This window comes from Halichoeres trimaculatus, unplaced genomic scaffold, assembly GCF_033239565.1.
Source record: "Halichoeres trimaculatus isolate MK-OKI-2021-1 unplaced genomic scaffold, fHalTri1.1 fHalTri1_scaffold_8, whole genome shotgun sequence".
In the NCBI taxonomy this organism is placed as follows: domain Eukaryota; kingdom Metazoa; phylum Chordata; class Actinopteri; order Labriformes; family Labridae; genus Halichoeres; species Halichoeres trimaculatus.
In genome coordinates this window covers 6895509-6910817 of record NW_027437186.1, presented here as the reverse complement: position 1 = coordinate 6910817, position 15309 = coordinate 6895509, and the positions used below count along the sequence as shown (strand labels likewise).

General features: G+C 41.5%; 1 protein-coding gene across 1 annotated transcript in view; it reads left to right on the top strand.

Moving 5' to 3' along the window:
* The first annotated feature begins 324 nt into the window (after nt 1-324).
* The window catches only part of LOC141795225 (uncharacterized), a 74908-nt gene continuing 59923 nt past the window's right edge, over nt 325-15309 (top strand). Inside the window, exons 1-8 of the mRNA XM_074676040.1 lie at nt 325-373; nt 4126-4345; nt 4452-4706; nt 4806-5051; nt 5179-5436; nt 5511-5813; nt 11450-11719; nt 12002-12085. Of these exons, the coding sequence (XP_074532141.1) occupies nt 325-373; nt 4126-4345; nt 4452-4706; nt 4806-5051; nt 5179-5436; nt 5511-5813; nt 11450-11719; nt 12002-12085 (1685 nt within the window). The remainder of the gene's footprint in view (nt 374-4125; nt 4346-4451; nt 4707-4805; nt 5052-5178; nt 5437-5510; nt 5814-11449; nt 11720-12001; nt 12086-15309) is intronic.

Here is a 15309-nt window from a genome sequence, read left to right as displayed (position 1 = left end):
CTGAAGAGAGTCACAGATGGGTGAGTTACTGTTAGCCATAGCTAGCGCCCAGGCTGAGGCCTTATCAGTCAACAAGCTCATAATGAAAGCTATCTTAGACTTATCAGATGTGTATGTCAAAGGTTGCTGATCAAACACAAGAGAACACTGGTGAAGGAACTGACTGCATGACCCTAGCACTCCTGAGTACCTGACAGGTGTGGGGATAAAGGGTTCACGGGGAGTGCTGGCCTGGATGTGGGTTGAAGCCAGAGCAGGTGCTGGAGCCGTAGCTGTAGCAGAAGTAGAAGCGGAAGCCTGAACAGGACCAGTAAGTGTGGCAAGATGGGTGGAAACCTGGTCAAGATGGCTGCCGAGCTGTGCCATGCCAGTGGTAAGAGTCTGAAGGGTGCTCATTATTTCACACAGAGCCTTTTCGTGCTGCCCAACCAAAGCTCCTTGAGAAGATAGAGCCTGCCTTAATCTATCAGTCTCTGCGGGGTCCATCTTGGCCAGATAATTCTGTTAAGTTTTAGTTCACACTGACCCCAAAGCAGAGACTGAGACAGGTAATTGAAGTCACAAAAAACAGAAGCATTTAATAAATCAAAAATTCAGGCAGTGAAGGCAGGGAGCTGGCTGGCTTGATGAGAATCCTCAGAAGACAACAGGAACATAGATGACGAAAAAACGCAGCGAGGAACCCAGGAACATCTGCACACAAAAAAGACATAGGTAAGAACCAAAAAACTGCAGAAAACACAAAAAGCCTCACAGTGAAGAGCAAATTGAAAATCCACAAGGAAGAACGTTGGGAAACTACCCAGTAGAACGGAATTATCTGGCAGAGCAGTGAAGTGAAGACCAGGCTTTTATAGGAGAGTTGATGAATTGAGTGAAACCAGGTGTGCCTCTGCTGCTGAGAGAAGCCAGCCACACCCCCTGCCACTCACCTACCTGCAGGTGAAAGAACAGAAAGGGAAGGGGGAGGAGGAAAAGCAGAACAAAACATAAAACCCCACAACAAAAACCAAAACCAAACAGAATCATAACATCAAGTTTTCTTTGGCTCCTCCTGCTGCTTCATGAGCTGTATCCCAGTTTATCAAACTATCTGTGGATGCAGAGGAGAGGACAGAGCTCTGAGGATGGACTCAAGTCAGAAAACCTGTTCTGAAGATCTTCATTTGGTGTCAGGGATCAGTCCTCTACATTTAATGGACTTGGTTCAGAGTCATTTGAGTTTGAGATTGAGGAGAGGAACTGATCTCTGCTCACAAACAGCTATTTGTTAGCTTTTAGTAGAAACACTCCATGAGTAAAACATGTCTCCTTTCCTGCTGTTAACATCACATCCTGACAAACTCTTCATCTTCTGTTTCAGTTTCTCTGACAGGTCTGAAAATGGAGTCAAGTTTTGTGGGAGACTGTTCTGTGCAGCAGCAGAGAGAGATCAGCAGACAGGAGGGAACACACTGGATCTGTTAGCATCACTGTGCACACATCCGTGGTTTTCTTTTTCATACACTGAAGGAATCCACCAGTGTGGTTTCCTTCTGGATCTGTTCTCCTACATGAAGGTCTATGAGACTGAAACAGGCCTTAGTGTTCTTCCATCTCTACAGTCAGTTTTAAAGTCAACTCCTGCAGTCTGGATCATCAACCTCTCAGAGAGAAAGACCTCCATCCTCCTGGAGGTGCTGAAACTCCAACCAGAGAAGACACCTGTGAAGCTGTGGGGCTGTTCATATGAAAAGAGTGAATTGAGGACTTTCCTGCAGTGTCTGCCTTATATCTCACAGCTCAGGTAAATGAACAGTTCTTCACACATCAGTGCTCACCTGTTGAGGTGTGCTCCTCCATCTCAGTCAGCTCACTGTGACATTGGAGGTGAAGATCAAGGAGAGTAAAATTCCAGAGGGCTGGATGAAAGTCTGTTAATGTCAGTTAAAGTTGATCAGGACATTGTTGCAAAGTCTTAGTTACATGTTAGTTTTTCTCATTTCATTTTAAGAACATATCTTAATGTTCAGAGGTCACTGACAGGTTAAAGCAGCTAAGAAGTACTGATTGATTGATCGGTTACTGTGTGAAGTTTTCTTTGGCTCCTCCTGCTGCTTCATGAGCTGTATCACAGTTTATTAAACTATCTGTGGATGCAGAGGAGAGGACAGAGCTCTGAGGGTGGACTCAAGTCAGAAAACCTGTTCTGAAGATCTTCATTTGGTGTCAGGGATCAGTCCTCTACATTTAATGGACTTGGTTCAGAGTCATTTGAGTTTGAGATTGAGGAGAGAAACTGTTCTCTGCTCACAAACAGCTATTTGTTAGCTTTTAGTGGAAAGACTCCATCAGTAAAACATGTCTCCTTTCCTGCTGTTAACATCACATCCTAACAAACTTTTCATCTTCTGTTTCAGTTTCTCTGACTGGTCTGAAAATGACGTCAAGTTTTGTGGGAGACTGTTCTGTGCAGCAGCAGAGAGAGATCAGCAGACAGGAGGGAACACACTGGAGCTGTTAGCATCACTGTGCACATACCAAGAGTTCCCTTTAGAAATAACTGATGATGATGAAGAATATAAGGAAGTGCAGTGTGGTTTTCTTCTGAATCTGTTCTCCTTCATTAAGGTCTATGAGACTGAAACAGGCCTTAGTGTTCTTCCATCTCTACAGTCAGTTTTAAAGTCAACTCCTGCAGTCTGGACCATCAACCTCTCAGAGAGAAAGACCTCCATCCTCCTGGAAGTGCTGAAACTCCAACCAAAGAAGAAACCTGTGAAGCTGTGGGGCTGTTCAAATGAAGAGAGTGAATTGAGAACTTTCCTGCAGTGTCTGCCTTATATCTCACAGCTCAGGTAAATGAACAGTTCTTCACACATCAGTGCTCACCTGTTGAGGTGTGCTCCTCCATCTCAGTCAGCTCACTGAGACATTCAGGTTGAAGATCAAGGAGAGTTAAAATCCAGAGGGCTGGATGAAAGTCTGTTAATGTCAGTTAAAGTTGATCAGGACATTGTTGCAAAGTCTTAGTTACATGTAAGTTTTTCTCATTTCATTTTAAGAACATATCTTAATGCTCAGAGGTCACTGACAGGTAAAAGCAGCTAAGAAGTACTGAACTAGATCGATTACTGTGTGAAGTTTTCTTTGGCTCCTCCTGCTGCTTCATGAGCTGTATCACAGTTTATCAAACTATCTGTGGATGCAGAGGAGAGGACAGAGCTCTGAGGATGGACTCAAGTCAGAAAACCTGTTCTGAAGATCTTCATTTGGTGTCAGGGATCAGTCCTCTACATTTAATGGACTTGGTTCAGAGTCATTTGAGTTTGAAATTGAGGAGAGGAACTGTTCTCTGCTCACAAACAGCTATTTGTTTGCTTTTAGTGGAAGCACTCCATGAGTAAAACATGTCTCCTTTCCTGCTGTTAACATCACATCCTGACAAACTTTTCATCTTCTGTTTCAGTTTCTCTGACAGGTCTGAAAATGACGTCAAGTTGTGTGGGAGACTGTTCTGTGCAGCAGCAGAGAGAGATCAGCAGACAGGAGGGAACACACTGGAGCTGTTAGCATCACTGTGCACACATCCGTGGTTCTCTTTTTCATACACTGAAAGAGTCTACCAGTGTAGTTTTTTTCTGGATCTGTTCTCCTACATGAAGGTCTATGAGACTGAAACAGGCCTTAGTGTTCTTCCATCTCTACTGTCAGTTTTAAAGTCAACTCCTGCAGTCTGGACCATCAACCTCTCAGAGAGAAAGACCTCCATCCTCCTGGAAGTGCTGAAACTCCAACCAGAGAAGAAACATGTGAAGCTGTTGGGCTGTTCATATGAAGAGAGTGAAGTGAGGACTTTCCTGCAGTGTCTGCCTTATATCTCACAGCTCAGGTAAATCAGATAAATTCTTCTTGTTTGCTGAAATGTGAGGATGCTTTCAGAATAGAATAAACAACTAATGAGGAGAGAGAGGAACTTTTGATGAATGATAATCTCATTCAGTAGCTTTTTGTGTCAATGTTTTTGTATTTTTTTGTTCTTTTCAGCTCTTGTCTCCTCTTGTACCTGAGCTGTGTTTACACTTCTTTTTTTCTGTTTTAGCTGTGGTCCAGAGTTTTTCCAGCGTGTGTGTTCATCCCTGTCAGTGAGATCCAGAGAGGAGGCTGAGCAGTTTGTTTCTCTGCTGCAGCTGCTCGGGTTCATCCTGACATTAAAAGGAGAGTTACCCAGCAAAACGTGCAAATCTGTTGGACGAGTTCTCGGTCTTTGTGGTTCTGAAGTGGATCTGATCCTCACACCCACCAAGATTTCTGTTCAAGGAGCCTCACTCCTATTCAGACACACAGCAAGTCTACGCAGGCTGAGGTCGGTATCATACAATTCCTGTTTTTGTTTTTTTTCAAACATGTCTTCTCCAGCTTAATGTCTGTATTGTTCATGTCTCAATGCTTCCTGTGTGTGTGTGTCTCAGGCTTTCCAGTGACATGGCCTTGGTTCTGTGTAGATGGGTAAAAAGAGGGAGAGTGAACCCTCTGTCTGTCACAGAGGAGCTCTCTCTTTCCTCTGAGAAACACCCACCTTCAGAGAGAGTTGTGCTGAGGGTTGTCAGCAGTTTGGCATCCCTGCTGCGATCCTGGACAGTCAGACAGTTAGACCTGACCGAGTCCAGGATCCCTGCTCAGAGTCTGATCCCCCTCCTGCTTCACGATGGCCCTCTCACTATCAAGTAAAAGTTTTCCGAGCCTTCTAACCAATTTCTGGTGTTTAAGAAATGTTACGTTGTCAGTACCATGATACTTTGACTAAGACACATTTTCTTTAACAGACTGAGAGGGGAGGTTTCAGAGTCACTACTTGCCATCCTTTGTGAAATTCAAGACAAGGACTTGACCAGGTCCTGTTTGAGTAAGGTTGGTGGAGACCTGACCCCTGTCTGTCTGAACTGGGAGCTTCTTCATCATCTTTTGGAGTCTTCACATCAGACTGTTACTGTGGACCTGAGGAAAAACAGCTTCCTACAGGAGAGCTTCACACGTCTGCTCCCCTTTCTGGACAGGGTTCTGTTTAAAAGGTTTGTTTGTGTTTTTGTGACCCATGATGACATGGTCTGGATATGTGTACATGGTTTTATCAGCCTGAACTTCTGCAGTCTCTGTGAAATCCAGAGACTTGTGTAAATACTCTTATTTGACTTTCAGGCTGTCCCCCAGCTTTGTGCTGACTGCCATCAGAGAGGTCCATACGGCTCGTGCCAGTTCCTTTATTCCCAGTTTACTGAGGTCGTTTGATCATGAGATCAGCCTGACCTGCAGAGAGATGGACTCAGAGGACTGTGCTGCTCTGCTCTACACCCTCAGACACAGTGCTGGGGCAAAGCTGAACCTCATGTGGACCTCCATACCAACAGAGGAAATCAGCTCCATCCTCTTCACGCTGGACAAAGTTTCTCAGCTCAGGTCAGACATTAGTGCTGGTTTCCCACAGACAGGGCTCTATCAGCAGTGTGTTTTTAAAGCACTTTCTCTTCCAGTGTTGACAGGGATCTGCTGCTGAGGATCGTCCACTGCTGTGCTGCCTCTGCTGCCCCGCAGGAGAGAGCAGCCAGTCTGCTCAGGAGTCTGCAGCACAGGTTGGATCTGTCCTGCTCCTCTCATGTGGAGCTGTCAGCAGGGGGTCAGACTCAGACCCTCTGTCTCAGTGTCTCTGACTGTAGGGCCATCTTCACCGTCCTGAGATACAGCAGCCAGGACACAGAGCTCCGACTGCAGGACTGTGAGGTGGGGGACAGTGGACTGGACCTGCTGTATCCTGTCCTAGACAGAGTCCAGCTCAGGTAGGAGGACTACAAAACGACCAAGATCCTGGCTCTAGTTTTATTCATGATTTTATTTCATTTTTTTAATTCTTTATTTAGAGGATGGTTGTGAGCATAAACTATTAGCCATGCAGTTACAGAGGGTATGAAGGGTCCACAGTGAAAGTCCGCTGCAAACATGGAAATATCTTCAAACCCTTTTCCTCTTTAACATCCTTAATATTTATTTTTTTAGCAATAAACTCCTTATTACTCTGTAGCTATATACAGTCTGTAAGAGGGATGTGCAGTTACCCTGATCTTCTTTCATACGTAGGGTAATTCATGAACATTAATCAAAGCAGAGGGCCAAAGAGAACAAAAACAAAATACAGGAAAAAAAGACAAACACCCCTCAAAAACAACAACAAAAACAACCCCAACATCTTATGAATGATTAACATATAAGACATCAGTAAACATATATGTTTGCATGAGAATAACATCAACTGTTAATTTACCAATTCACAGAAGTTTGGTCATGACTGACGTACAGTACAGGCCAAAAGTTTGGACACACCTTCTCATTCAATGTGTTTTCTTTATTCTTATGACTATTTATATCGTAGATTCTCACTGAAGGCATCAAACTATGAATGAACACATGTGGAGTTATGTACTTAACAAAAAAAGGTGAAATAACTAGTGCTGTTAGGCGATTAAAAAAATTAATCTAATTAATTGTAGGATTTGTAATTAATTAATCTAATTAATCGCATTTTAATCTCATATCTGCTTAAGGTCCCAAAATAAAGAATTTGAATTCCAGGACATTATAATTACATCAAGAGACATTAAAAACATTTAAAAATAAGGTGGGAATATATACAACACATTTTAGGTACCCTGAGGCATAAGGAACAAATGAAAAAAGTTTTATGGTTTTATCTTTACAAAATCTACACAGTCCTGCACCTAAGATAAGCTGATTTTTAGGATGGTTTTTGCTTCTGTCACATTTTTACTTGATGTGGACTCAATTTTCACTGCAATATGAACTTCTATACTTCTATGAGGTCAGGAAAACACTTAATTCAAGTCTTGGATCAAAGAAAAAATAAGTATTTTCAGTTTTATACGCTCTGAACACACAAACTGTTGCTTATTGGTGCAGAGCAGCCCCAAGCTGAAACATGACACCAGGAAGATAAAAGGCAATTTTCAAAGAATTCTTTAGATTTAAATACAGAACAAATATCGATTATTCAGGGCTTGTTTGATGCAGTAAAGAGTGTAGAATTATCTGTTTTTTACAGAATTGAGCTAGAGCAATGGTTGATTTTCTGCAGATTTTCAAAAAGGACGTGTGAATAAACGAGATGTGGACGGCAGTCCCCCAAAAATCACTCTTGCTTCCCCCCGGTTTAAAGCATGTTGCTGACATCAAGTGTGATATACTCAGGGACTGTCGGAAATTTGAAAATCTGACAAGACCACCACTTTTTCAAAGTAGGACAAACGGTTTGTAAATGCCAGACATTTGAAAATAAGTGCGTCCTTGAACGCCCCGCGGGTTTGGGGTCCAGATTAATCTGCATTAATTTTTATAACGCGTTAATTTGCGGTGTAATTAATTAATCTAATTAACACGTTAAAATGGCAGCCCTAGAAATAACTGAAAACGTGTTTTATATTGTAGTTTCTTCAAAATAGCCACCCTTTGCTCTGGTTACTGCTTTGCACACTCTTGGCATTCTCTGGATGAGCTTCAAGAGGTAGTCACCTGAAATAGTTTTCCAACAGTTTTGAAGGAGTCCCCAGAGGTGTTTGGCACTTCTTGGCCTTTTTGCCTTCACTCTGCCGTCCAGCTCATCCCAAACCATCTTGATTGGGTTCAGGTCTGATGACTGTGGAGGCCAGGTCATCTGCCCCAGCTCTCCATCACTCTCCTTCTGAGTCAAATAGCCCTTACACAGCCTGGAGGTGTGTTTGGGGTCATTGTCCTGTTGAAAAATAAATGATCGTCCAACTAAACGCCAACCGGATGGGATGGCATGTCGCTGCAGGAGGCTGTGGTAGCCATGCTGGTTCAGAGTGCCTTCACTTTTAAATAAATCCCCAACAGTGTCACCAGCTAAACACCCCCACACCATCACACCTCCTCCTCCTCCATGCTTCACAGTGGGAACCAGACATGTGGAATCCATCCATTCACCTTTTCTGTGTCTCACAAAGACACGACCGTTGGAACCAAAGATCTCAAATTTGGACTCATCAGACCAAAGCACAGATTTCCACTGGTCTAATGTCCATTCCTTGTGTTTCCTGGCTCAAACAAATCTCTTCTCCTTGTTGCCTCTCCTTAGCAGTGGTTTGCTAGCAGCTATTTGACCATGAAGGCCTGATTCATGCAGCCTCCTCTTAACGATTGTTTTAGAGATGGGTCTGCTGCTGGAACTCTTTTTGCCATTCATCTGGTCTCTGGTCTGAGCTGCTGTTAACTTGTGATTTCTGAGGCTGGTGACTCGGATGAACTTATCCTCAGAAGCAGAGGTGACTCTTGGTCTTCTTTTCCTGGGTCAGTCCTCATGTATGCCAGTTTCATTGTGGCACTTAGTTGTTTTTTCGACTCCACTTGAGGACACATTTAAGGTTTTTGCAATTTTCCGGACTGACTGACCTTCATTTCTTAAAGTAATGATGGCCACTCATTTTTTTAGTTAGCTGTTCGGTTCTTGGTATAATATGAATTTTAACAGTTGTCCAATAGGACTGTTGTCAGCTGTGTATTAACCTGACTTCTGCACAACACAACTGATGGTCTGAACCGCATTAGCCACGTTTACATGGACCCAAATATTCCGCTTGCATTCGGATTATTTTCTCAAACGGAAAGAATTTAACCTTTGTATACACCTCATTCTGAAAGAAAAGTGCCAATCCAAATGAACATGTAATCGGTTTCACAGGGGTGGAATATTCCTTTCCCCAAACTGATTGAGGTATCATGTATCCACTCAAACAGAAAGTTGTCAGGGTGCGTTCTTTCAGTGCATGCTCAGATATGACGTAAGACGTTCCACAACTTTAAAAATGGCGGCGAGCTGTCAGCACTGGACTGCTGCTGAAAGTTTGTTTTTGATCCAAACTTTGAAAGAAATTAACATACTTTCAAGACTGGATGGACGACAAACTCGCAATATGGAGTATTGCAACACCGTGATAAACAAACTGTCGTCCTCCAGCTTTGATAAATCACGTGGTGTTAAGGTTGACTATTCTGTTTGATTACAGCGGCGCATGTAGACCAGAGATTGGAATATTCCTTTCCATGTATACTATTGTTTTCGGAAAAGTCATTCGGAAAGATTCCATTCAGGAAGACGGAAAACTCCTCATGTAACCGTGGCTATTAATAAAGCCAGAAATTCTACTAATTAACCCTGAAAAGGCACACCTGTGAAGTGAAAACCATTTCAGGTGAACACCTCTTGAAGCTCATCCAGAGAATGCCAAAAATGTGCAGAGCAGTAATCAGAGCAAAGGGTTGCTGTTTTGAAGAAACTACAATATAAAACATGTTTCCAGTTATTTCACCTTTTTTGTTAAGTACATGGGCTGCACGGTGGCGCAACTGGTAGCGCTCAATTCCCAGCTTTGTTTTAATTTCTTTGTCGAAGAGTGCAAATTTATAAAAAGATACATTTCAATCTTCTTAATATTGCAATACACATCAATGTTCCAACATAGTGAAGAAGATATAAAAAAGAAATATTGGTATTCCCAATCCTCACTGTTTTTTCTTATTTATTAATTTTCCCCCCAGATTTTTAATTAAGGGAGCTTTAGGAGAGGCTGATAAAACCTTAAAATGACACCTAAACTGACACCAGATTCGAAGAGTAGATCTTACAACTAGATTTTCTGTAAAGCCAGAGGGGTTGAGTGGCAATGAAGATGTGAGAAGAGCATCCAGAAAAGACAGACTACAAGGTTGTCTTTCAAGTCTGCACCATGAGACATCGGGAGATTTAACCCAGTGTATAATCTTTTGAATATGTGCTGCCCAGTAACATAACTGAAAATTAGGCATAGCAAGACCTCCATTAAATTTACATCTTTGTAGAAGAGATTTTTTAATTCTAGGAGCTTTTTTTCCCCAAAGGAAAGTTGAAATAATATTTTCAATAGTTTTAAAGATTTTTTTGGTATATAGAGTGGGATACATTGAAACAGAAAGAGCAGCTTTGGTAAGACGTTCATTTTTACTGTATCAATCCGTCCAATGAGAGAGAGTGGTAAACTATTCCATTTCTCCAGATCAGTTTTTAGCTGAGTTATTAGGGGTAAGAAATTGGCAGAAAATAAAGAGGACATACTACGTGTAATATTTATCCCCAAGTACTTGAAACCAGTGGAGTTTATTTTAAAGGGAATATCTGTCTGTTGTAGTTGTAGTGCCAGGTCATTTATTGGCTAACAAATGCTTTTAAGCAGATTCACTTTATAACCCGAAAATGATCCAAACCTCTGCAAGGTCCTCTGGATAAAAGGGATGTTTCTGACAGTGTCTAATACATACAATAAAAGATCATCAGCAAATAATGAAAGTTTAAATTCCTTATCTACTCGAGTAAGTCCTTGATAAAAGGGAGATGATCTAAGTGCAACTGAAAGAGGTTCTATCACCAAGGCAAACAGCAAGGGCGACAGAGGACAACCCGGTCTAGTTCCTCAATTCCCAGCTTTGCCAGTGGGCCTTTCTGTGTGGAGTTTGCATGTTCCCCCCGTGCATGTATGGGTTCTCTCTGGGTCCTCCCACAGTCCAAAAACATGCTCACCAGGTTAATTGATCACTCTAAATTGTCCCTAGGTGTGAGTGTGTCTGCGTGAATGGTTGTCTGTCTATGTGTCAGCCCTGTGATTGGCTGGTGACCAGTCCAGGTTGTGCCCCGCCTCTCGCCCAATAACAGCTGGGATAGGCCCCAACCACCCGCTACCCTGAACAGGATAAGCAGTTCAGAAAATGGATGGATGTTGAGTACATAACTCCACATGTGTTCATTCATAGTTTTGATGCCTTCAGTGAGAATCTACGATGTAAATAGTCATGGAAATAAAGAAAACGCATTGAATGAGAAGGTGTGTCCAAACTTTTGGCCTGTACTGTACGTATGAGACCCATCCTGATCATAATTGCTAAATTTCATCCATTTGGAAACGAAGTGAAAATGAAATATTTTCCAACACGTATATTCCATTTACGATATCCCCCTCACTCTATCGTGGGGGGGTCAGGACGTAGCCAGTGTCTGGTTATGGTCTTTTTAGCTGCAGTTACCAGAATGCCAAATAATTAGACATCAAAGTGTCCAGCAATACAGTCAACTCTCCCAAAAATGTAAGTATTAAACTCAAAGGGTATTTTTTTTGTAAATATTAGCTCCAGAATGTTGTGGATTCTCGAACAGACATCTTTTAATAATTGGACAGTTTAAAGTATATGCCAGTGGTTAACATCTTTGCTCCCACATTGTTTCCAGCATTCTGGATCCTCTCCTGTGAGATAAGATTTCCAACCAAGTTCCCTCCATGTATGAGAGTTAGTAGATTTCCTCTGAAAGTCAGTGTTCATGATTCTAAATCTTAACGTGCTGCTCTGTTCTCCTTTTTAGGGCTGGTGGAGCCGTCCTCCTCCAGATGGTGTCCCTGGTAGGTTATATCTCTGAGTGGGACTCAGCGAGTCGAGCAAGGTCCCTGTGCAGAGCCCTGGGTGGAGAGCTGGTTCTCAGTCACACCAAACTGGATCAGACGGCCTGTGAAGCCTTGGCCTTGGTGCTGGACTACGCTGAGGAGCTGACTGAGCTGGACCTGAGTTACTGCCAGCTAACCGACCAACTGCTGGTCACACTCATCGAGTATCTGCACAAAGTCCAAGTCCTGGAGTGAGTTCATGAGACATGAGTGTTTATAATGCAAAGTTAGCTGGAGCATGACGAGTGTGTCATGGAGGTAATAACACAGAAGCAACAAATCACACAAACAAATATCTCTGTACCGTACTTCTGGATCTTTAATATCTACAGAGAAATGTGTGAATCTTGTTCTCTGATGTGTGTTTGTCAGATACACCTGGAGATGATCCATGAGGGTTTAGTGCTTGAACAGGATCAACAGCTTACCATGATACTAACTCTGTGTCACTTTGATTTGTGTGCACTTTGCAGCCTGAGTCACAACAGGATCACAGAAAAATCCACTTCCATGTTGCTCCGACTGGTGGACACCAACCCAGGCATTGAAACTGTGCGGTGAGCATGAATTCATGAGTTCACTATTCCTTTCTGTTGACATTTGAAGTGATTTCCCATCAGCTGACCATTCAGAACGACAGCTTGTTCAAATGGATGCTGAAACACGTTGTTCTGGCTGGATGAATGATGTTTGCTCTCTCTGCTTTGGGCTTTTTCGTAGACTCTTCGGGAACAACATTGTGGGCCGAGCACCCTTTGAGACACTGAAGCAGTTTGAAATCTGGTGAACCAGGTGTCACTGTGGTGGTAATGTGACACTCAGGGAAAAAAAAACCTGTAATCTCAGAATAATGTTCTGTCTCAGGAAATATTTGTTTTACAGCTAGATAAACAAGTAACTTGTTAAAATCTCAGGTCATATCATCTTGTGTTTTATTTTTCTCATGATGCAAGGGCAGAATTTTCTAATGATCATGTGTCAGTAACAGCCTTTGATACAAATTATTTATTTTCTGTTTGGGATTATTCTGCCAGGACCTGATTGAAATTTTCACTTGTTGATAAAAGTGATAACTGTTCTGTGATCGACATGTTATGATGCTGTCTTTGAGTTGTGTAATATTTTTTTAAATGTGTGACAAATATGTGACAAACTGGGCTGCACGGTGGCGCAACGGTTAGCTCTGCACCCTCGCAGCTCCAAAAACATGCTCACCAGGTTTATTAAACACTCTTAATTGTCTGTAGGTGTGAGTGTGTGTGTGAATGGTTGTCTGTCTCTTTGTCAGCCCTGTGATTGGCTGGTGACCAATCCAGGGTGTACCCTGCCTCTCACCCAATGACACATGGGATAGGCTTCAGTCACCCGTGACCCTGAACAGGAGAAGTGGTTCAGAAAATGAATGAGTGTAACAAACTGTGAGGGAGAATGACCGTAAATTTACCTCAAAGTTAAACTTACCAAAGACGGATCAGGTGAAAAAAGTGACTTCTCTTTTGTTTTATCCTTTCTTATTTTGGATGTTGAAAATAAAAAAATGATATGAGAAACAAACACTTGTTCCTGCATTTTCTTGAATTGATTTCTTTGACTGTGTGTTTATGTTTACATTTAAGACAGTGATGTTTTGGAGGATTAAAGCTCACTAGTCAACGTAAAACAGGAGCGTTCACAGGTGCATTGTGTCAGAGTCACAACAAATCATATGAGGTTTGTACTTCTAATGACATAAATGTACTGGCTCAGAAGTCGTCAGAAATATTCTGCCGTCATGTTCCTCTTCACAGGAGGCAGCTCAAGGAAACAGAACCTCAACCTCGGTGTTGACACAGTTAAAGGCTCAGTTTTATTTGTATTGAATAGAAACAGGTATTTTGAAATGTAAAAGGAAAACAGAAAAGCCAAAAAAGGTACAACAATTTGTTGGACTTATTCAAAAGAGGAGAGGGGTGAAGCTCAGTTTTAGGGGTATTTGATCCAACCCCTCTCCCATTAGATAGTATGGTTAACAGTTAATTATTTAACTCCCTTATTCATGTAAACCTCAGGAATAATTACTTCACTTACTCCTGTCCAGTTCATTAATTACCAATAATCTTTGTTTTATAACAAGAAATAAATGAACAAGAAAAGGATTGCTACAAAACACAGCTTAGATATAAACCTTTAACAAATACAATCACAAATTTTTTGGTCTCAAAAAAACATGAATACATCAGTGTTTTCTTTAATCTTTTAAAATGTGTATCTAAATTTGAATTATATAAAAGATACAAATATCATTAGATGTTTTTTTTTGTTTGTTTTTTTTTGTTGGGGGGGGGGGGGGGGGGGGGGGCATATTAACACTTAATATAACAACACTCAGTAAAAAAAAGTGGATGAGATTTTTATCCAGGGATCATCCTCCCAGCTTGGTGGCTGTCATAGCCTCCAGTGTCCCAATCACTAATGGCACCACTGTTGCCCTCACACGCCACATCATCTGTAGCTCTTCCTTTAGCCCTTGGTATTTCTTCAGCTTCTCGTGTTCCTTCCTCCTGATGTTGCTATCTTTCAGTATTGCTGCATCTGATGTTTGTCAACCTCCACTATGTCAGGCTGAGAGGCTTTCACCATCTCGTCAGTCTGGATCTGAAAGACCCACAGGACCTTGGCATGCTTGTTCTCTGCCTGTGTCAGTTACAACCTTTACCACAGATGATTTATTTTCTGTTTGGGATTATTCTGTCAGGACATGATTCAAATTCTCAATTGTTGATAAAAATGATAAATGTTCTGTGATCGACATGTTATGATGCTGTCTTTGAGTGGTGTAATATCTTCTTTTATTTTTAATAATTATGTAACAAACCATGAGAAATAATAACCGTAAATTTACCTCAAAGTTAAACTCACAAGAGAGGGATCAGGCGAAAAAAGTGACTTCTCTTTCATTTTATCATTTCTAACTTTTAATGTTGAAAAGAAATAATGAAAAGAGAAACAAACACTTGTATCTCCACTTGATTAAATTTTCTGTCTGTCTACATGTTTACATTTAATACAGTGATGTTTGGAGGATTTAAAAAAAATCCTAATGTAATTTTAAAACAGGAGAGTTCACAGATGTAATTTTGTGTCATAAAAGAATCATGAAGTATACTTCTACTGACATAAATGTATTGTATCGAAAGTCATCAGAAATATTTTGCTGTCATGTTCCTCTTCACAAGAGGTAGCTCACACAGACACCTGAAGGCAACAGAAACTGAACCTCTGCTGACACGGTTAAAGGCTCACTTAAATTTGGATTGAACAGAAATGTGTAATTGAAAATGTAAAAATGAGAAGTGATCACACAAGTGCAGGTAGATATGGACAGAAGGAATGAAAAGTAATAATAACAAACAATAATGACTTGACTTAGCTTGACAAGCTGCCAGATCTTAGACTCTACTCGAGAGTTAGTCTAGCTCCAGCCTTTGCTTCAAATATTCATTTGTGCCTTTTTGACGCCCGAGCTCAATCCTGTTCTCCTCTGTTTTAGAACCTGCTCTGGAATCCCAGCCTGCCATACCCTTCTCTACATCCCTGGATTCTTCAGCATTACCGGATTTACCCATTTATTTTAGCTTACTCCAATTAGCATTTGTTAGCATGATGATATCAAACAGACACTTCCCCGTTTCTTCTTTTTCTTCTTCTTCTTCTTATTTTTTTTATTTTTTTTTTTTACAATCTGAAGAGAACAAACTGGTCCCTGTACTTGATTATTACCCTCTGTCTTTGCAGAGTCATG